At 36.9% G+C, this 23,219-nt stretch overlaps 1 protein-coding gene across 1 annotated transcript in view; it reads left to right on the top strand.

Annotated features, from left to right (window-relative positions):
- LOC145786730 (cysteine-rich motor neuron 1 protein-like) overlaps positions 1-17,664 on the top strand; it is a 31,455-nt gene extending 13,791 nt beyond the window's left edge. The window contains exons 4-17 of the mRNA XM_082598457.1: positions 793-1,038; positions 1,383-1,509; positions 5,740-5,861; positions 6,289-6,492; positions 7,203-7,355; positions 9,157-9,282; positions 9,614-9,764; positions 10,172-10,296; positions 10,483-10,707; positions 11,181-11,390; positions 11,646-11,772; positions 11,882-11,964; positions 12,241-12,608; positions 13,042-17,664. Of these exons, the coding sequence (XP_082454583.1) occupies positions 793-1,038; positions 1,383-1,509; positions 5,740-5,861; positions 6,289-6,492; positions 7,203-7,355; positions 9,157-9,282; positions 9,614-9,764; positions 10,172-10,296; positions 10,483-10,707; positions 11,181-11,390; positions 11,646-11,772; positions 11,882-11,964; positions 12,241-12,608; positions 13,042-13,191 (2,417 nt within the window). The 3' untranslated portion in view covers positions 13,192-17,664. The remainder of the gene's footprint in view (positions 1-792; positions 1,039-1,382; positions 1,510-5,739; positions 5,862-6,288; positions 6,493-7,202; positions 7,356-9,156; positions 9,283-9,613; positions 9,765-10,171; positions 10,297-10,482; positions 10,708-11,180; positions 11,391-11,645; positions 11,773-11,881; positions 11,965-12,240; positions 12,609-13,041) is intronic.
- Positions 17,665-23,219: the final 5,555 nt, after the last annotated feature.

The raw sequence follows: 23,219 nt of genomic DNA, 5'->3' as shown, positions 1-23,219 counted from the left end.
GAAGATACTTTTTGTTAAAAAGCTATGTTATTTTATTTTTATTTTTCGTTGGTATAACACTGCCATTCGCTGACTCAAACCAAAAGCAATGTATATATATTCCAATTTGGGCATGTATCATTCAGTATTATCCATTTTGTCATGAGTTTAAACAAATTTTGTTTTCCTTAAAATAACATATTTTCGACTTGACTTTATGTTATTTTAATATAAACTAAAAAAATATCATCCCTGATCAAACTTCAATTTCCAAGCTTGAAAAAATCTATACTTCAGAGCTGACAAGTTTCGGAAAGTCTCTCATAACGCACCCACCTATTGATCTATTAATAGATAACCGAGTCACTCAAAAATTCCCATTGAAAAGAACAAGGACTTCAACTTGACATTTTTCCGCGGTATTGCACATGGAGTGCTGCCATCTTGCATGAAAACTTGACTGGATTTGCTTCAGCGCAGCTTTGCCAGATGTTGTCTTAAGGAACAACAAGGTATATGTGCGACAAAAGCATAATCGCATATCCACACCCTGGTCCATCTTTTGCCACAACACCTGGACAACATCGAGCCTCACTTGAAAAGCACGTTCAAGCTCAAAAATCTCATGCGTCAGTAATTCACAGTTGGTTAAAAAAAAACAACAAATGATTTCTTTTGGCAATTTTATTCCAATTTTACCCAAAAAACTTAGTGTCAATATGTCACCAGATGACATCAACGGTTTGATTAGCCGACAGTAAGTTTATATTTGTTACATTTTTGATCTAACAAAAAAAAACATTCAATTTTCAGGTAAAAGTGAAAAATGTAAGCGAGTGAGGTGTCGCGTTCGACAATCAAGAAATTGCCCTCAGGATTCGATTTTGATCGAGGGTTCTGTTCCCCCCGGTGAATGTTGCCCCTCTCCTAGCCGTTGCGAATGCAAAGCTGAAAAGTGTACATACAACTTGTGCCCTCCGAATACACGAAGACAACTCGTCAGTTCTGGAAAAAACCAGCCCGGTTCTTGCTGCGATATCTATCAGTGCATTCCACAAGGTAACCTTAGTTTTGTTTCAGCAAACATCATCAACCAACGTGTTAGTAGTCAAGCATTTCTTCAACATTAAAACGCAAAATACTTTGTCACTGTCATACTTTTAAAGGTAGGAGTAGGTTTTGTCGCCAGTTACAAGATCTATTTACCTTTTTCACTTAAAAAGGTATCCATGCACGTTTAAAACCTGACAAGCTTTTGTCACATTTTATTCGTTGATTGGCGTGTTGGTATATTACATGTTGTGCCTACACATTATTGCCCGGGATACCTTTGCACGAGTAAAGTCAAGTTGGACCTGGACAAAAGGAACATACGGATTAAAATTTTCTGCATTGAATTTCAGCAACCGATGCCGATTGCTCTGACGTGGATTGTGCTATTCAATCTCTGAGTTCTATATCTTGTCCATCCGACAGCATAGCTGTACGAGATCCATTTCCGAGCAACCCGTGCTGTCCTGGCAAGCCAATGTAGGTGTTTTTTTTTTTATCAGCATACAACAAATTTAAAACGATTGAGCTGTCATTTAGTAGGCTATAAGTTGTGAAGATTGATTTATGTTGCTGTTGTGACTTTGTAACTGAAAAGAAATTAGGACATTGAAGCTATCCGTAGGCTATCACTATTATAGTGAAGCATTTCCAGCATCCCTGTGTTGATATTTTCCATACATTGGAAATGCTCGCATTGTACGTATTTGAAAGAAACTGCTTGCATTTCATAAATAGTATCGCTCACCGCATGTTTAACGTTAATACGCTAATTCTCTCAACTCTTGGAGCATAAACACTTTTACAAAACATTGCGAGTTAAAAGTTTTTACTTTTGCATCATCTTACAAAACTTTAATGTTGTTTCAAAGACAATCTCATGTTTTGTCTTCCTGGTGGCTAACTATGCAGAAAAGTAACCTCAGCTGTCCGGGTTGTGGGCTCTTATCAGAACCTATTCGTAGCATTTGTTTGATGTCTAAAGCCTGAAATCGTACACCGCTTTTTGAGATAAAGATGTTAGACCCACCGCGTTTCATTTCTAAACACAATGCCGAATTGACACGCAACTTCTTGACAGATTTAAAGCTAATGGCATGCTTGACGTTGTTTCAATGTAACCATATTTTAATTGAACGTAAAATGCTTCAGACATCAAAAACAACCGGAATAAACTAAAACATCTTATCTGGTCTAAGGGCATATAATAAAAGCTTTCTTTGATCCTTTGTGTGTGTTATCACATTATGACCTCGTCAGCTTACCCAACAGCATTGGGTGATTTATCAAATCTTTTCATTTGGAACGTATGTTTAGCTCTCTCTGATCCCAGTACATTATGAACTTGTTAAAGGATAAACACGATGGGTGGTTAATGCGATGCTAAATAAATGGTGTCATGTGGGACGTGGGTGCTAACAATCCACCACTCAAGATTCCCGAGCTCATTTTGAAATGAAATGTGAATATGAGCTCATTCACAAAGTGAAGAATTCTCATGGTGATGTGATCATGTCTGAAAAAGTTGCATTTATGTTCATATAATTTACTTCATTACGGTTTGACATTTTTCCCTAATATCAGTAAAGTGCATGTACAAAAATACAACAAAAGTACCGTATTTTAAGTTTGCGATGATCTACAAGTGTTGCATGGCAACTTGTCTGTTATCATGCATCATTTGAAACCTTGTCGTCAGTGATCGAGTTTGTGCCGATGTGCAAACACAGTGCAAAGTGAACACATCGTGTTACACAAATGTTTTTTTTAACGTGCAAGTTTTATTTAAAAAAATTAGTATTGCTATAGTGTGAGGTGTTTCGCCATTTGTCGCCTACCCTGTACAGCCTGTGGCAGACCGCATGGCCAGCCTTAAACGTGTGACAGCACTGAGGTTAAACATAGATTAGGCTGAACGCCAAAATGATGATCATGACGCAATGTTGCCACACGTAGGGATTTTGGAACATCTGTAGGTAGTAGGGGATCCCTACGGGATTTTTTACAATTATTGCGCTTTTCATTTTGACACTCACAATTAGCAAAGCAAAAGTTAACATTAAAAAATAATCAGATTCAGTCACCATTAGTTCACAATAAGTCACCACCACCGTTATCACAATTAGCCACCAAGGGGACAATTGCCCCCCTCCATCCGAAATAGTTTGATTCAATATTTCACTCTCTGTTACAGCATCATTTAACAAAGTTTTACTATTGATGTAGGCTAAAAATATTGTTAGAATGAGCAATTCTAAGGTATTTTATTCAAGATTTTCTGGAGAAAGACCCAATCCCCCCGGCGAGTCCTTCGCCTTTGATGACTCGCTCGTTTCCGGGCTCACTCACATGTGGGGCTCACTCACACAAAAATACTCATTTGAACCCTCCGAAGTTTTTTTGCTGGCTACCCCCTGAATAGATGTGACCAACAGTCTATTGTTTTTTGTTGTTGTAAATAAGTGGTTCAATTAAACGTGGCCGATTAAGCTGGTTTAATTGTAACTTATCAAGCTAAAGTCCTACTTGTTTTGTTATGTTGCCATTGACTAATCAGTGATAAAGTTTGCGTATGGACATGTGGATAGTTTTAAATGACGCTTGTAGGGATTTAGTGATTTTTTGTGTGGCAACACTGCCATGACGGAATGCGAGTCGATGATAGTTAGCTGGTTCAGTCTCTTCTTGAATATTTTTGATCGGAGATGATGAGAAAAAATTTCTATGATCTATTTGAATCGTTCCTAAAAGATTTACAAAGTTTCTATCAACCTAATATATTTATTCTTCCCTTTGTGATATAGAATTCACTTATTTATTTTGGTCATCGTGCATCATGAGTGATGGATAATAATGCAGCGCTAAATCGTGCGCTATAGGTAGGCTATAGTGCTGGTGGAGGTAGATCTATCATCTCACACCATGGTGTGGTAGACCTCACGCTATAGTAGCATCAGAAAACATATTAAAAGTGGTACTGTTCCGTGTCCATATATTTTGTTAAAGGAATGACCAGTTCTGTTTTTGGAAAGTAATTGATAACATTTTTTAAACTCAATCAGTAATTGTCGTTAACAGCGTTTCTTTGTATATTCAAACGCAAATCGTCAAGCATTTTCAGTAGAAAATGTTAAGACAAATGTGCAGGTGGAATCACAATGAGGTTTAAACATAAATTCCTTATCGTTGCGAGTGCCCCAGCATATCAAGTTGAGAGCTGTGGTGCCTGTTCTTCAACAATAGACCTTTGTGCTTCAAGCGAACTGTAGCCGCGTTTGGCACAATGTCTGCAAATTCACGTTCAGACTAATCAAGTAGAAGCCAGATTGACGCATGTTGTGTGTCAAGTAAACCAACTGTCGATAGTCATCAGTGTCCTGATTATTTGAAGGATAATGGTAGCAGATAACGCAAAACTTTTTCGTTGGTTTGTGCTCGCAAATTGTGAGCGAAATTCCTCTACAGATATGCGGAAACTTTCTATTTTTAAACAAGTGGCTTGTTCGTTTTCTGTGTTCACATTCTGTGACCAAATATATTTTGTCGTCTAACTCTAAAACTAAGCTAGATTGCGTTGTTCACGATTGACGGCTTATGCGCCTTGTCCTACATTCCTTCACAAAGTGGCCGATTTTCTTCTGGCACTCATGTAGTAACGGAAGAAGAATAAAGTTGATGGCACCACAGCATAGTTTCCCAAACGCTTTGTGTTTTGCAGGAAAAATAAAAGATGCAAAACGTGAAAAAGTAAAACATTAAACGTAAGCTTGGGTTGTGTGTCTCCCGGAAATGGATACAATTTGTTTTGTTTCTTCTACAAGCTATTGTATTTTTACTCAGCTTTGAGGTACTATTAATAATGTGGACCAGAAATAGATAAAGTTTAGATGATAATGAAAGATCACGCACTCTCTTTTCTCCCTTTTTGGCTCGTGGATGGGTTTTTCTTTGTTTGTCAGCACATTGTCGTAGTCTTCACTATTTAGTTTGTTTATGGTGCTAAAATGCATCTAAACATTCCCTTTCTAGTCTATATAAGGTCGTGGAATTAAGTTTGCATTGTAGATTATTTGTTACGCGTTTTCGGGATTGTTTAGAACTTGGCATTGTATTTTCTACGGTTTGGTAAGGTGGGGCCCATTTAGAAAAAAAATTGTCGAAAATCGCGTGACACGCTTTGTTTGCGCTTCGAGGTCTTTCTGCTAATGGTTGCAACAATTGTAAAAAACGATCGATTTTGCTTTCTCAAAATGTATTTTTAATATTATGTGTTTGAAGTTGAAAGAAAGCAGATACTCACCCAGAGATATTACTTTTCCTCAAAATGCGTTGTAGAAATATTAAGGTACTGTTTTCATTATTGAAAGGTTTGATGAGTGTGGATTTCAGATGTAATGACCAGTGCTCATTCAGCAAGAGAAATTGCCATTCTTACATTGCTTGAACGTTTTACGATGAATGAATGCCGAATGGGCAGTCAACAGCAAAGTGTTTGCGTTTGGTCTTCCTGTGACTGAATAGCCGACTTCTCATCTTGCAGAAAAGTCGCTTTCACCATTCTATTTGTGGCTTTACAATCATTCATTGAAAAGACCCTTCAGTTTTGACAATAAGCTTAAAATCTATTTTATTTTTCGGAAAAAAGCAGCAAACGCTAAATTGATGATCTTGAATTGTATTTGAGTTCAACTTTGTGTTTCTTCATGTCAGATGCCAATGTCGTGAGCAGCAATGTCGGCGTCCGAAGTGTTCCGGCAACAAACAACTAGAAGTCGCCTACCGTGGAAACCGACAGCCAGGCTCGTGTTGCGACGAGTACACATGCACCAACGGTAACAAGACTTAAATATTACGTTTACTCAATGTTCAACGTCTTTTGAAGCTTGATTCTTGCGAGATAAGGATATACCGTAGTTCATCAAAGGTCGCACCAACTATGATGATTTTTCGTAACACTTTCAATATTTTAGCTGCTGGGATGTCAATTTGGCGACACGTAATCACTTTACGTTTTCTCAATCAACAATTTTGGCTTGTGACTGGTAGACCGTCATTAAAGTTTTTATTTACGTATACGCGAAGTTCAACAAGTCTACAAATGGACTTATTTTGTCACTTGATGAACTGAAAATTGGTGTCTGCGGTTAAGTGTGATCCCTACCTGATTAATTGTCGCATGAAGCGTGATAACTGATAACTCTTCCACGAGTATACTATAATGTTTACACGAAGTGTAAAAGCGTTAATTTTATGTCTTAGATATTGTCATGGTTGGATGCAGCGTGAACGGAACACGATTTGGACATGGGTCCACTTACAAGAGAGGCAAATGTCGTTTGTGCGAGTGTAAAATGGGGATCAGTTCTTGTGGGCCTATTGTTTGCCCCGACCTGAGTACATGCACCCGAGTGACTATGAACAAAGATGACTGCTGTCCAACTTGTTTGGATGAAAATGGAAAAGGTGCAAAATTAACCGTTTTTAAATTGGCCGTGTTGCAAAAAGCAGTGTTGTGTTACCATGAATTTTTTCTGCCATAGTTCAATAATTTTAATGTATGAAGCTGTAGGCCTATATTTGCCTAATTGCTCACAATGCGCCAACTCTCTTTCATTCGAGACAGATGTTTGCTAGTGAACAGCCCCTTTTTTGTTACAATTTCTTTCTTGCACTTGAGAGATTGGAATATAATGTACGATATCAGCATTCAGCTACTGCTACAGCTACACTTCAACTGATCCATCAGAACTAAAAAGCCAAGGTTGCTCAATGCTCAGTCATTGATACATAATTAATAAATATTATACATTTCTTCTTAGGAGCAAATTGGTTGGAACGCCTCGTTAATCTGATAAAAAAAATAAAGATTCCAAAATGTAGATGCTAAACTCATGTTCAGCAAACGTTTCGAAAAGTATACTGTCTTCATCTTTACCCTATAAATGCTACTTACATGTATAGGGTGAAGATGCTGACAGTATACTTTTCGAAACGTCTGCTGAACATGAGTTTAAAGTAGTAATCTACATTTTGGGTTCTTTTGTTTTGTTCTGCAAGTATTCCCCATTGCAAAGATTACGCTTCATATGTGCTTTTCAAATCAACATCGGAATGTCTTTGGAATAAACCGATCAACAACTCAAATTGGTAGAGAGTATTTTTGTTCAATTTAGATCATCCCTCTCCAGTTGAACCGTATGCTTTGTGTACGAGTGAAGACAATCTTCGTACCTACGAGGTGGGCGAAACCTGGTCCACTGATCCATGTACCCATTGTACGTGCTCTGAAGGAGGAGTCACTAGATGCATTGCTTCGTTTTGCCAAGGTAATCATGAGTTTATAAAAGGTTTAACAGACGTTGATTCAATGTTAAAGAAAATATTTTACCAGCTGGGATTGACCACTTTTTGACATACGGTTTGTAGGCTGTCAATTACGAATCCTTGCAATCTTTGAAAAGCAGGACGTAGCTCTTGAAAAACTCATGAATATTTAAATACCATTCAGGGAACTGCGTCTTCCTCTTGAGTATTATCAAAACAATTTGTTTTTTTTTAAATTGATTTGGTAATAAGATTTTTGTTTGCGTAATTAAACCTTTCTGAATTGCTAACGTTAATGCGTTTACGCTAATAGCTCTGGTCGTCAGATTGGCAGCCTTGTGTAGAACTAGAAGCTTTAATTATAGCAGGTATGCTGAACTCTTTGTAATCAGAAAATGTGGTGATCAATGAATTTGTGGCTGTGCTAGATACAGATTACAGACGTGTACGTTTACTATCCCAACGATCGTTTGTGCATGTTTTACCTATTGCAAGGTTACAGCATCTTCCCTGTGTTCATTAGCGTAGACTTACTAATGCTCTTACATAACATGGTAGCCTACTTATCTTTTTGCTTAGAACTCGTTATGTACAAAAAGTAAAAACTGTAATGAAAGTAGAGTTTTGATAGTTTTGAAAAATATGTGACGCGTTTATGAGTGAACTGATGCTTCGTTTTGTAAATATCCTACTATAAGCGAAACAGAGGACGTTTTGACATTGATTCATACCAAACGTAGTTCCTCTTTTTCGCATTCTAAGTAGCGCTAGTCGTATCGGAAGATTTCATTACAGTCCTTAGCTGAATTTTTAAGTTTACGGGATGACAGCGAAAGAACACGTTGTGGTATTTTGTCTCTACCCGAGAACCTTAGCCTGCTCAACGTCTTACGATGATTTGCGCTTAATTTGTACTTTGTGAACTTGTGTATTTTGTGATACTTGTGCTGATAAAACTATCTGGATTACAGTTTATTGCTCAAACTTCATCTTGTTGGACATTACCGATATCTTTCTCAAAAATCCGCTAATCTTTTGCAGTTTTTTCGTTTTTTTTTGCGCCAACTATCAAACTCAAGCTCAACTTTATTTAAAAAAACTCATCTTTTGTTGAAAAAAGCAGAAGAATTTGTTTTACGAAAATACTTTAACAATGCGTAAGACAATCCTCAAGTTTACAAATTGGCACCTTAGTTTCTCAATTAAAGGTTGCTCAGAGGCATATGCTTCAAGCAAAAACGTATAACCAACAATCTTTTGCTTTTTTAAAGCTTCAATATTGCTGAATAATAATCGTTGTTGCTTGTCCGATGCTAGTGTAGTCTGCAAACCTGAACTGCTTCACGGCAACTACGATAAAATGAAAATTTGTTGTCAGCTGATATAATTACCTTTAAAAGAATCAAATAAAATATCAGTAGCTACATGATATGCATAAAAAAAACAACTCAAATTCATGAAGTCAGTGAAGCCAAAATGTTTATATATTTGAGGAAAGGTTGGTTTTAACCAACCTACTCCGTAGCGTAGACAGTTGGTTTGCATATCCCTTTGCTTTCAATACCAGCTTGGATCAATACAAAACTTTAAAATGTTTCGATTGTAATAAAAAAAATGAAGAGTCCAAAATGTAAATACTAAACTCATTTTCAACAAACTTGGTAGTAATTTTTTTTTACAAATTTGCTCTTAAGGTTTCAACTGTGTTCTTGCGAAAAATGGTAACAACTTGGAATAAAACTCACCAACAAGCACACGTTGTGTGTGTGTACTAACATCACATTATATTGCTTTGTTTTACAGAACCTGTTATGGTAACTGCCATTCCAACATGCCCAAGTCCCAGCAGCTGTTCACTAACTGATCTTGATTGCCATTATGGCTTCGAGGATGATGATCAGGGTTGCCACATTTGTCAATGTAAAGCCGGTTAGTGAAGATTTGAAAATTCCTTCTTGTTCTGATGGTCTCGGTAACATTACTGTCAAAGCAAGGATATGTTGTTTTTTTTTAAATGCAAGAGAGATTACTCTTGCCTTGCATTGTAACTGAACCAGAACGCTTGCTTCACGTTTGCTTTCTGCTGTATTTCATTTCCGCTTCGAACGCGATTAGATTATTGTTTTGTTTCTGAGAAGATAAGATGATGATAATAATATTTTTCATTGAATAGCGGGCACTATGTTGTTGCCAGGCTTACAATTCTGATTTACATTCATCCTGTCCAGCTATGTTAAAATCATTACGATGTGATATTTAGATGTTGAAGGGTGCGCTGCACTGACTGAGTGCGATTCCCTTTGCCCAATGGGGTTTGTGGTGGACAAGTCAGGTTGTGACATCTGCCAGTGCAGACAAAAGAAATGCAAAGAAATGACTTCATGCAGAAAGCAATGTCCTTTCGGATACAAGTAAGCTCCAGAAATTATTCAAGAATTGATTTGTACACTGCTCGAAGCTGCTGTATGGGTCAGACGATGAGCACTGCAGCTTGAAGCAATGTCAAACCATATCTCCGGTCTGCAGAAATTATTGAAGAGAACGATGACTTTTTTTTATAATTAAAGTCAGATTGAATAATCATGTTGTTGCCTCGTAAAGAATTAAAGACAATTACTATAACTGACATTTAAGAGTTTCTTGTACGTCACATTGAGGTATGAGAGAATATGCCAACTTTGATGGTAGGGTAGGCTAAGAGTGGTCCCACACTGAGTTAACGGTCGTCAGGTATCAAACAATTCATATTTTTTTCAATTGAAATGTCTGTGTAACCGTAAGTATTAAGAGAATACAAGCTAACAAGTCGACTGTTCAGACTGAACAAGAAAGGCTGTGATCGATGCAAATGCCGCCGCTGCCCACCTATTAGCTCATGTGACAAGGACTGTGAGTTTGGATTGGCTGAAAACAAGTACGGCTGCCCCATATGCAAATGCAAAGGTAAATAATGTTCATCTTTCTAAAGCGGTCTACTGCAGAACACTTTTTGAATGGCATGTTGCATGTTGTATTGTTTAATGGTTTAAGAAAAAAAGGACTTAAAGTTTTCAGAGTTTGAACAATGCCCATAAACGCCCGCTTCAACAAAGTGCAATTGGCTTTCAAGTTGCAAAATTTTGTTTTCAGCTTCACCTTCTATTAACATCAGCACGTCCATGGAAAGTTCACTTGGCCAGTCATGTAATGACGTACAAAGCGGAGGCCGTCGCGATGATGGCGAAAGCTGGAGCAGCGATTGCAGCATGTGCGTGTGCCGCAGTGGTGACGTGTTGTGTGACGTCATGAAATGCCCCATTCCTCACTGCACCAACCCCGTGTTTGAACCCGGCTCCTGTTGTTCCACTTGTCCAGGTAAAAAATAATTACCTTTATTAAAGAAGTTCTTGATTACTTCGAATTATAAAAGTAGTGTTTATGGAAATATATTGTAAGATATACAATAATACTAGTAAAGTTATTATTGAATATTGTACAGTAATGGATTTTACTGTCTCTACTACCCAGAATTACCTGGCCAATATAGCTGTGATTTTGTTAGCCACAGAGATTCTATATTTTTTACAATGTTGTCAAATTGTATATTATAATGACACCCCACTGGAGAACCAGGTTGTTATTGGTTTACAAACTCAACCAAGAATTTAATGGTTATTCCTCTTGTTTATGTTGACAGATTAACTTCAAATGATAAGTAAAGTCCACTGTTAGCTTTAAAATCTATGGTTAGATATATGCACTACTTTGCTATGTTGGGTGAGTGCTCGCAAGAACTTTTTACTCAAGTTATAATGATGCAATGAAGCTGAATAGTTTGTTTATCACAGATGACGAAACAGACTCCTTTCTCTATCCACGATCGCTCTCGTGCAGAGAAACCGATGATTGGTTTGTTGAAGGTGAAAGCTGGAATGTTGATCAATGCACGTCATGTACGTGTCATCATGGTCACGTGATGTGCACATCGAAAGTTTGTCCTCCTACTCCTTGTAAAAGTCCTGTGTTTGATGAAGATTCTTGTTGTTCTAAGTGTCCAGGTAATGAAATGTTAATGTACAACGTTCAACGAATATCAGAATGGAAATAAACACATAAAACATTTTGTGAATGTAATTTTATGACATTCAAAACTTAAAATAAACTTTATATTTTGATTACACAACTCAACTACGATTAATTAATTCACACTCAAAGAGCTGCACGCACACAATGTATCTACTTTTTTATATATTGCAACGTAAATTGGTAAAATGCATCACAATCTGTACATACAATATCTTGAAATATTTTAGAAACATCGAACACTTCGTCGCGAAAAGCCAAAAGTTGCCAAAACGACGCAGGAACTATTTACGAACATGGGAGTGCATTCCACATCGATCACTGCACTAGTTGCTTGTGTTTGAATGGAGTCATCAAGTAAGTGCATTGTGAAATAAAGCCTATATTTTTCATAGTTCACCTTTCTTTAGAAATTCATCTATATTTGGGTTCCATCACACGTTCATTCAACTTGAAATATTTTCAGGTGCTTTGGTACGGAATGTCCTCAAGCATTGCCTTGTGAAAACCCGGTTTTGAAAAAAGGAATGTGTTGTCCACAGTGCCTAGGTAACGTTTGCATTATTACTAATATAAGCTACTGTCTGTATAGGTTGATTTGAAAACATAGGTAATACCACCGTGACAAGTAGAATATTTTTTACAGTTTGGCTATGTCACCTTCGCGTTGCGTCATATCTTCAAGCAAAGATATGACGCCTGTTTACAAAAAAAAATTATAGATAAATGCCAGTTGACTGCTAATCTTTCCAGAAGCAAATAATTATTATCATGTTAGCATTATCACCTTTCTTTAATAAATAACAATATTATGACATTTTTCAGGAGATACACCATCTTCTCGATCTTGCAATGATAATGGGAAGATTCTGGAGCACTCGAAAGAGTGGAATAAGACCTCGGACGGATGCACAAAGTGTTCCTGTGTCAATGGATTGGTGAAATGCAATTCACCTAAATGTGATCCTATTCCCAAGAATTGCCGACGAATTTATCGCCGCCATGGATCCTGCTGTGAGGAATGCATTTTGGAAGAGAAGGATTCTCCCATTGTGATCTGCTACGGTCCAGGAAAATCTACAACGGACGTAGTCCCGATAGCCGTAGGAGTCGGGCTCTCATGTATTCTGATAGCAACTCTTATCTTATTGGGAATTTGCATTAAAAGACGCTGCGTGCACTCAGGAAGCAAAGTAAGATGTTATTTTAAGCTGTCTATTTTACATTTAAAAATTCACGTCTTTTCATAAACGAAGCTCTTTGGCAAGAAAATCGTAAGGTTTGTTGGTGCTTTTTGCCTCTATATTTGTTCGTTATGTATTTGACTTGTAATATTGAAAAACAATTTTTTTTCTCTAATAACTGTCAGTACCAGAAAGTGTTTATGTTAATAATTTATAACTACAATACATGTTTCAGTTGAACGACAGTAGATCGAAACGACAGCAGACATTTTTATTACGGGAAAAATGTTGTTTGCGCCACTTTACAAAACAAAACCTTTTTTGCGAAATTTGATACATATAGTTCGATGAACGACTCGTAAAAATTCAATCTTACAACTTCTTTTTGCTACAAAACAACGTTAAAAAGCAGTAGACTAATGTTTATTTTTTAATATTTCAGTACACACGTGGATCTCCGACGACAGAGGCTAGCCTAAATCATACTGCAAATAAATCTTCAAGCCTCCGATCCGGTTCTACGGGAACCGAGAGAACCAACATGGTCTCTAGTTCTTCGGAGGACGAAAGAACATTTAGAGGAGAGCAATGATGTCCTGTTTTATTTGTGAGATCTTTCAATTGTGATGTCAAATGGGCGTTCTGCTGTTGGGGTGATACATCTATGTTCCGCTTAATATCCCGGATGGTGCTTTTACAATATCTAACGCCAGCAGCAGAGTTTACTCGATGGGAGACGAAACGTAGCTGACAAACAAGTTTAGCGTATTTTTTTTTACCACACATTGAATCAATGCCGAAGGGCTTGATTTTGTGAGATGTGATATTCCACCATATATTGAGCGATAACCTGAAATTACGTACAATAGGGCCTATATGGTTTATTTACGTACAGCATGGCCACCTGGAGATGCGGCCTGATTTGTCACATTTTGCAAATTTTGATTACAGCTACTGTTAATGCTTGACTAACATTTTTTGAGATGTTTTTACTTTTTGCGGTTTCCTAATGACATAAAACTTTTTGTTGCCTTTGGGAAGCAGTAGCAAATGAGAAAAAGTAAGTTGAAAAACGCTAAATCAGACTGTTATTGAAAAATTAACAGTCTGACTAAAATCTTCGAAATCAAATTTTCTTTGTTTTTCAACATGTGAGGATGTTAAAACCTATTGTGTCATCTGGGGAAAAGAGTAAAGAAAGCGTAAAAATCTAATTTTTAGAAAAAATTATTTAACCCTCTGTCTACCGAAAAAAAATATGCAAGTTTTACCGTTGGGGTCCATTGGACCCCAAATTTTAAAGTACTTGTTTTGAGCAAAAAAAAATCAGCTCCGATGATGAAATTAAAGCTCAATAGGAAAGGACGTAACAGACTACAACAATCATAACTTTAAAACACTGTTGAAAAACCAAAAATACTCGAAATTTAAGAAACAAGTCATACAGTAGACCTTGCACAAAGCAAACTGATACGGAATTGGTCTAATTCTTGAGCAATGGCCACGCTATTGAGAGATTTGGCTAAAAAATGCATATTAGGCCTGCATATTAGTTCACAAGAATTATTGTGAGTTTATATATTATTGAGTATATATATTATATATTCATTGCAAATGAATTGCGAGTGTTTTTGGCAAACGTTGAGTTTGCAAGTAGAACAGAATTGTCTGCACTTTTGATGTTTGTGTATTTCGAAATAATAGCATCTAGCCTTCTTTGCTGTTACCGCCTGATCTTCAACAGCTGTTTCTTTTAATTTGTTGCGGGTTTAGATGTCTTGTTGATATTGAAGACGAAGCTGGTAATCCAGCAAACTCTTTTCCTAGTCGGATCTAAAAGTTTATTCTCTTTCATGCATGCATGCTTCAGTGTTGTGCTGCTATTTTTGCCTTGTAATTGATGCCATATCACAAAAGCATCGATAGCAGTGACATCGATCATATTGTAAAATAGAGCTATCAGCCATCTTCTCGTCATTCTTTTAGAAGTGTATTTCCTAACCATTCTGTCAATAGTGTCGACTACTCTTGTAGTGCTGTTATAATACAAGATTACTTCGAATGCAGCAGGCTTGGGGTCCGTTGGACCCCACGGTACAAGATGCTATTATTTTTTTCTAGGCTACCAACTTTTGTTTCAGATCAATAATTATTATATTGTCCTAAAGATCAAGCAAAGCTGTGAAAAGTCAAAGTATGTCAATATCGTATCTGCTATATGTCCTGAGAAATCGTAGAACAAAATTTGTTTTGGGGTCCATTGGACCCCACGGTAGACAGAGGGTTAAACGTTCGCCCAAAGTTAAAAAAAACCTGGAAATTTCTACAAAATGTGACAAATCAGGCCGTATCTTTAGGTGGCCATGCGTACAGTAATGCTTTTGTGATTTCTATATTTATTCAAGCAGAAGTGGGTTTCAGCAGACGATGTAGGAAAAAAAGAGAGATAACCTTGCTTGTTTCTTTTTAAGAAAGAAGAAGAAAAAAAAGCTATCTTTCATGGGGTAGGTTTCGTTTTGGAGCGTTTAGGGGCCGTAGCCTCCAGAAAATTTCGACAATTTGCCTTTTAACAAAAAACAGCTTTTGACACAAGTGTTTTTATATTTTTTACATTGTTTTCTTTGTTTATCTGATTTCTTGGGATGCCCTTGCCCGTGTTTCCTTGCTTCTTTAAAAAAGATCCAAGTTTAAATCTTCTTGTGTTCGCTGTTTTGGTCATTCCAAATAACTTTTTGTTTTATTCTGATGGACCTAAAGGTGATTTTCAGCCGCTTTTGAATGTACAAAACGAATTAGCTTGCTTTACAAACAAACGTTAGACTACTGTTCAGTAGTTTGTACAACCTTTCATTATTTTGTTGTTTGTACAAAACGTTGCAGAACCAAATCCGTCACGCAATGCATGCACCCTGAAACCTCTGCATTACCTTCTGATGTGTAGCCTATGAATTACATCGTTTAGGTTTGATATGAGTTTCTGCAACGTTGATTTTAGCATTTTAAAAGCCAGTTTTAGAGCTGACTAAGGTTTAAAATCTGCAGATTGTCATGACTTGTAATTAATTTTAGACATTTTTTTGCTTTTGTGTATCTTTAATTTGGATGCTTTAATTTATTTCAAGACTTGTATGTTATTATGTAATGTTGGTGTCAACTGTCAAGTACGCTAATCAAGTGTTTTTCTGATTTGCAAATCGCTTAAATTCAGTTGCTCTATCGTCAAGAGAAGTTGCTTTTCCTACAATTACGAAACGTTTTTTAACGTTGACTTAGTGATCAATTATATTGAAGAGGTGTTTGCAAAGACAACTCTGCACTGGTCAGTGCCGCATAATTTAGTGTCAAGCTGGGGATAATGAAAATAATTAAACAACACAAAAATAGCAGCATTTTGTGTAGTTTCTTGTCTCGCTTTTGCACCTACCATCAGTGTTGAAGTGCTTGGTATTGGCTGATTGAAAAGAAGGTTTAAAACACTTTTCAAACCTTTTTGGACACAAGAAAACATTTATCACACAAAGGCTTCACTGACCAAATGGTCAATGGTCATTAGGCAATTTTGCATTGCGTAATCACTAGGGCCATTTTTATATGACCTTAAAAAATCAATAATATGACTTTATTTTTTGGAAAATATGACTTTATGTAAAAATCGTTTATTTTTACATACGAACAACGTCACTCACGGAACTAAAGAGTAAAACATACGCAACATAACAGTAATACACATCCATTTTTATTTTAAACCACTGTTGTAGTACAGTTTCATGTAGTGTGGAATATTAGAGTCTTTAAAGTTACAATTTGGATGTAAAAATGACTTTAGTATGGAAAATGAGCGCTCCACAGACGCTGACGTGGGTTGACACTTCTGCAGTTTTGCATAAAGCGCTGGTGAAATGTCTTGTCTTTGTAGCTCCATAATTTGTTTCACATCGTTTTTGTCTAATCGCTTCTTAATGTAATTTTTGAGCTCAAGCGGATCTTTTCCGAAATCAAGGGCATTTAGATCAGCATGGGCCTCTTTGATGGTGTACGTACAACTTTCCATTTTGAGTATTAAGTTGACCTCAATGTGTGACCTCATAAAATATAGGTCTGTGACTGTAAGTGTTATGTAGGCTAATCCTACAGTTTGCCTTCGTTCAATCAGAAATTGCCTTACTTTCTTAGTGCTTAATTGCTTCACCGCTTAAATTGGTATTTTTTATTTAAAGTATACAACGGTATGACTTTATAACTCAAAAATATGACTATATAACTTAAAAAGCTGATATATGACCTAACCAGGAAAATATGACTTTATATGACTTCATAACTTTTTTAATATACCTCATAGGGATGCGGTTTTTGCGTTAAATTTGATTTCACGACTTACTGATGCATAGAAAAAAATATGACTTTAATGACTTTAAATGGCCCTAGTAATCACTTACCTGCCAACCAAGTAATTTTAAAATTTCTGGTTGCTTCCAGAAGTGTTAAAACGCTTATGAAGCATTCCAATTTTCACTCACATGTAAAGTGAGAGTGAGACTACACACAAGAAAAAGCTTTCGAAAATCACGCAAGTTTGAAAAAGTCATGTATTATTTATCAAATTCTTTCAGACGGTTAAAAACATGGTATTTTTGAAAACCATTTAAGTTAAAGACAATTCTTAAAGATCTTTTGCTGCTCACCCGTATACGAAGGAATGATACCAGTATTTATGTACCACTGTGACCTAACGACAGTATGTCGTCAACTAATTTTGATACTACATTACATAACGTTATATTGACGTACAAACGGTTTGTCTTTTGTAACCACCTGTTCGCGTGTGTGTGATTTTGAAATGCAGCTAGTCCAACTGCTAAAAATCTGCCATCACATTTATTCAATGTTCCGTATTGTTGAATGACGGTAAAAACGAAATTATTTCATCTTACAAGTTTCTTTATTGAATCTACTCGATTTTTCTGGCAAAACTAGTAGCTATGTCTGTGTGTTTTTTGCTTCTGTAACATTAGTTTTCACCTATTTTTAACTTTGATGTCAATAAAAGAAAAACTTCTTGTGTAAATGTGTTATATTTTGCAGTGCTATATGAGAAAGCATGAGCTCTGGCTTGTGCATTTATTTAGAACGTCATTTAGTATCCATTAAGACTTACCACTTAGTTACCAGTATTGTGGAAAATATCAACAACAATACGGCAGATTGCATTAACTTGTACATACTCTGGCAAGATGGGTGAAAGTATCCAAATGTGGTTCCTTGCGTACCACAAATGGAAAAATCCCACGCTGCATTACTTATATAGTGTTAAGGTGTACATGTCTGGTGTACGATTTACTGCACTGAGGAGACCTTAAGGTCGAAACAGTGACGTCCTGTCTGCAGTTACATGGCTGACTATGTGCACACTGAGTCGTTTACTTTCGATGAGATCTTTTTCCAGAAACTGCTGCTTATGGTGCTTGGGTGTGAATCTCTAACTTGCTGCGCACTCCCTGAGAGCCGAACCAGTGCCGCTTAATCCTGATTAGGCGCTTAACCACTGAGCTAACGGCGCAGACTATTGAGCCCACCTCTTGTCATTGGTCTATAAATTAAAAATCGGGAGAAGATGAATAGACTAGGTCTAGATGCAAAATTTGTGGTTGATGTGAAACGGGAAAATTGCAAGATAAGAGCGCATTGGATCGATCACTAGCCAAAGGAAGGATCCGCAGCTCAGACATTAGTCCTCCCTTATGAGGAGCTTGCTTCTTGAACAGTTGTTTAAAAATAGGCCTACCATATTTTCATCACCCAAAAAGAGGACATATTTAGTAAGCAAGTAAAATGCCAGTGGATTTTTACGTTTAAACAATATTTACATCTTAATTCTTAGGTGATTATAGGCTTAGGTGACAAATAAAAAACATAACATATTTATTTGTTAGATTCAGTCAATGAACATTTTGATGTTCATTTGATTTTCTCCACAGAAAACATGCATTTTGAGTCATAGCTTATTGCAGATGAAGAATTGCTAGATTTTTAACAATTCATTAAAAAAATCTATAGTTCTGCAATATTTGAACTATTCTGTCCATTTTCTAATGTGCCATCCTTTAAACAAAGCTAATGCAAGCTAGCTATCAGTTTTAAGACGCCTTTGCATTAGCTTTGGTATAGATCGAACAGTTTAACATCATCAATGCCAACATTTTTCTCTGACAGATACTTCCAATCTTCCACACACCGCTAAAAAGCGCTATTCTATTGTTTGGTGTAAGACAGCATAAGCACTAAGCATCCAATCAAAGGATGTGAACTCGGAAAATGAAATTAGTGATCTATTCATCCAAATAGGCAACACAAGAGTCGAACAATAGAAATACATCTGACATGGCCATCGAGTAACACTTCTTTTGTTTGCCACAGAAATAAATGTATCCACAGCAAGTAATGCATTGTCAACTTCAAAGCCAATAAACACTTTTCTTAAACAAGGATAGCCTACTTCTGCCACAGCTCACAGAAAACATACTTTTCCTTTTTGGTATCGTTGCTTAGATTTATTTAGCTTTTCCCAAGGTCACATAAAAATAAAACTTTGTTGAAAATGATAGCAATGCAAAACAGAGGACATTTGAGCATTTTCAAGTGTCCTCGGAGGACAATTCATTTTTTATGAAAAAAGAGGACAAATCCTTCTAAAAGAGGACATATGGTAGCCCTATTTAAAAATCAAAGGCAAAGACACTAGGCGTTTTCTTATTGGTGAAGAACTGTTTTATGATTGGTGGAATCACTGATTTCCTTTTTAAAGTTTGTTGGTTAAGCTTTGTTTGCAAAGCCCATGCACGACGTTTTCTTGCAAAAACGCGAACAAACTTGTATTGTGGTAGGTCTACCTTCAACTGGTTCACATGCGATTTTCTTGAGCGACTGTCAGTCGGTCACTTTCTGATCATTTTCCCTAAAAAATAAGAGTGTTGTTGTGAAAGAAAAAAAGTCGCTATAGCGAGATTTCACCGGCATCCAATCGATCTTGGCCCGCAAGAGTTTACATGCTATAAATTTAAGCTAACGTTACATATTGACATAAAGCAAACACCAACAGAATAAAATTAAACGGTTTGAAAACTTGTCATTTTAGTGGTCAGCATATTAAATAACTTAACAAACTGCTTACTTCATTGTGCTTATTGTTTTTCTAAAATAAACTTCAGCAAATTTGTAACAATGGTACTCAGTAGGCCTAACCATAATTCGAATGTTTGCAAAGATTTCTGAGCGATTTGCCAAGTATCCTAGCCTACTCAAGCTTACGAATGTTCAGCGTAAAATATATCGTTTCACTTCGAATTTACATTTTTCTTTTGAAGAATTTTGTTTCGATCAAAAAAGGATTGCTTCCAACAGCCCTAAGAAATAATAATCTTATGAGACTAATCCAGGGGTTCCCAATACAATAAGGCTTAGCTTATTAAAGGTCCCGTAAATAAAAAAGCGTTTCTGATTTATTTGTAATAACTTACACTTGTAAAAATTAACAATTTACTCACATTGACACCAATCGTAGGCTAAATGCACCTAAAGTATATTTGTGATATTCAACAACGCTTGAAGCGGTTATTGTCTTATCAAAAAGATCTTTATTGTTTTAATGTTTAGCTTTACTATTTATTGCTTACTAAAATGTGTGGCTGCATTGCTCATTTCTTCCTAGAGTATGCCTTTGTCTGTTTGATCCAAATGTGAAAAAGTGCTGACGTCATATAGTTAAACTATCAACTTCAAATGTATTATGACGTCACAAAAAGCTTAAAAGTACTATAAGAAATTTTTAATATTTTTTTTCTTATCCCGAATGCGTTACATTAGAGCGAGTTTATCTCAATCTAATTTGTTCGGTGTATTCTATTTGCAACTGCAATGGAAAGTCTTCGAAATCAGCCTACTCAAGAAGAGTATTTAGCATGCTTTCAGCATGGCTATCCTCTTGATGGCATAAAATTGGGGCGAGAAACATCAGCCCGAGTTTTTAAGGCCACTCCGACACTTCGAGTCGTGAAAGAGAATCTGCGTTTGCAGCAAACTCTAGCTCTGGATTCGAAAACGGAGGTATGTTTAAATGTATCAACATCAGCTTTTAATATTTATAATAATAAATAAATTGTGCTTATAGGCTAACAACAAACATATGTGTAAATATTATCCTTGTAAGTTACAGGCACTATGAATTATAAATGTTGTTGATAAATATGCTGTGCGTCTTTGCTTAAAGCACTACAGTATACAATAGACCTTTTTAATTGGAAATTGTTTACAGGTGGCCGTTAAGATCCTTTACGTGGATGTTGGGCATGAAGAACTTGCTTCGCTTGCCCATAGCATTCCACGGGAAATAGCTACAAGCTATGAGTTGTTTGGTTGCCCACGAGCGGTGCGTCTTGCATGTTATGTTTTAGCTTACCGGTACTGCAATGTGTATTAAATATCAGCACAGCTGCGACAGTTCAAAATTTTTTGTCGATAACCTCATCTAGGCTAGACCCACTTGGGCACTGAGCAGGGGCGCCGGAACGATTTTTGACTGGGGGGGCAAGATTACAAAAAAAGGGCACTTTTGTTTACAAAAGGGCCAATTTTTTTTCAAGTTTTAAGATAAGATATAGCGATAATGCTAATCTATCAGCTCACAATGTATTGAGTAGTGATAGCCTACAAGTGTCCGGTATACAAAGAAGGGCATCATGCTATGTTATAATGGTGTAACCTACTGTCAAGCCTTAAAGCAGCCTGCGGCCATGGCCGCAAAGTAGTGTTTGAATGACCGCCGGTGCTACCTCTTCAATCGGCCAAGTTTGGCCGCCGGTCTCTTCTAGCCAATTATTTAATTTCGCAATAGAATGATCGTGGATTAACTGTCGAAAAGTATCAAAGAGTGACGCAAAATTAGGTCAGCGCGTTATAATCGCCACTGCTGCATTGTATATTTGTTATTGATGGAATATATTCATCTGCGATCACCAGCGCTGTCAGTCTTGTTTGTAATTCCCGACGTTTATTTTAACAAAGTCTTAATCCGAAGTGCTAATTTACATCGGCTGGCAATATTGTCGTTTTTATGTCGATTCGATGTTGTCGGACATTGAATCGTAGTTAAAAAGGAGAACTAGGTTAGTTGACATCCGAGGGGAAACATTTTTGGATCATATTTTGCAAAATTCTTGCTTCTTTTAGTAATGTCCTTTCTAATCATTGAAATACTTATTTTATTACCTTGACGTCATCGTCAACACATGTCGAACGTTGTTTTTCGTTGCTAAACAGAATTCTAGGGGAGTGGCGAACTTCTTTAAAATCTTGCCACATTGAAATCAAGCCACATTGGAGACACTCGTGCGAGTGTCGTTAGATGGTCCCGCAGTACTGGATTACAATCCCGATAAAGCAGTTATTGCGTAGTGCAACGATTCTATTGTAGGACGTCGCCCAGGCCCAGACTCCAACCACGCTAAGTGATCATTTTAGCATTGTTGCAAGTTTAATTCTATTTACTTGTGATATCGTTATTTGTATTTTGGCCTCCAAGCACGCAGATTTAGCTGCCGAGAAGGAGCTCCCCCGGTAGGGCACGACGGCTGCCGAAAAAAAAACGAGTTTTAAGGCCTGTAGGCTACTGTGTTGCAAAATTTTTTGCCGTAAATATTATTTTGAGGCAAAAATGAAAGATTATAATTAGGCTAAAAGCGAATAGCAGAAATTGTTATATTGAAAAATGTGCAGTAGCTCACATGACTTTAAAAGGGCACTATTGCCCCCCCCCTGCCCCTCCATCTGCAGAAAAATTGAGGGCAGGGGGGGCGGATGCCCGCTTCCGGCGCCCCCGCTTCCGGCGCCCCTGGCACTGAGCCGGTGAAGCTTTCCGAAAATGAACATCTAACAAAGATAATTTTATTTTGATACTGTTGGTTTCTCAAGTCACTAAATCGGCCCTTTTACGTTAATTCAACGTCCACTTTGATTGATTTACTCATATTAATTCAACTTTTGTCTTCAAACGTAATATCAATGCGAAAACAAGGTGAACTTTTCTTTGCAGATAAACATCTTTGATGTTTTCGTGGCATACAAACGCGTTTTCATTGTTTCTGAACTTGCTGAACTTGGTGACCTAGAAAGAGAATTACGTCTTCGCAACATCTGTTCAACATCCGTGGACACTGGTTGCGGAACAATGGATGAGGCCGAAGCAAGATATTTCTTCGGCGAAATTGTAAAGGGCGTGCGTGACATGCACACACGCGACATTGCTCACTGGTAAGTTTAATCACTACGTTTAGTTCAGTTGTTGCAGCAGGTAGTCTAGCTAGAGAAGTGTGGAATTTTTGCCAATAAAGTCTTGAAAAGAGGGAAAAGTTTTTGTCTGTTTGAAAAAAAGGTAAAGGTGGTCCCATGCTTGATTCAAGTGTCGGGTATGAGAAAATAAGGTTCTCATTGTACTAATAACTAAGCATGATCTGTTACTTTTAGCACTATAGAGGTAAAAACAGTTTATTTCTACATGTTGGACTCTGTGATTTTTGTTTAAATAATTCTAATGGATCATTAAAATAGGCAGTTCTAGTTTTGTATGAC

Source organism: Aplidium turbinatum, chromosome 17, assembly GCF_918807975.1.
Source record: "Aplidium turbinatum chromosome 17, kaAplTurb1.1, whole genome shotgun sequence".
Lineage (NCBI taxonomy): Eukaryota > Metazoa > Chordata > Ascidiacea > Aplousobranchia > Polyclinidae > Aplidium > Aplidium turbinatum.
This window is presented reverse-complemented; position numbering and strand designations above follow the sequence as displayed.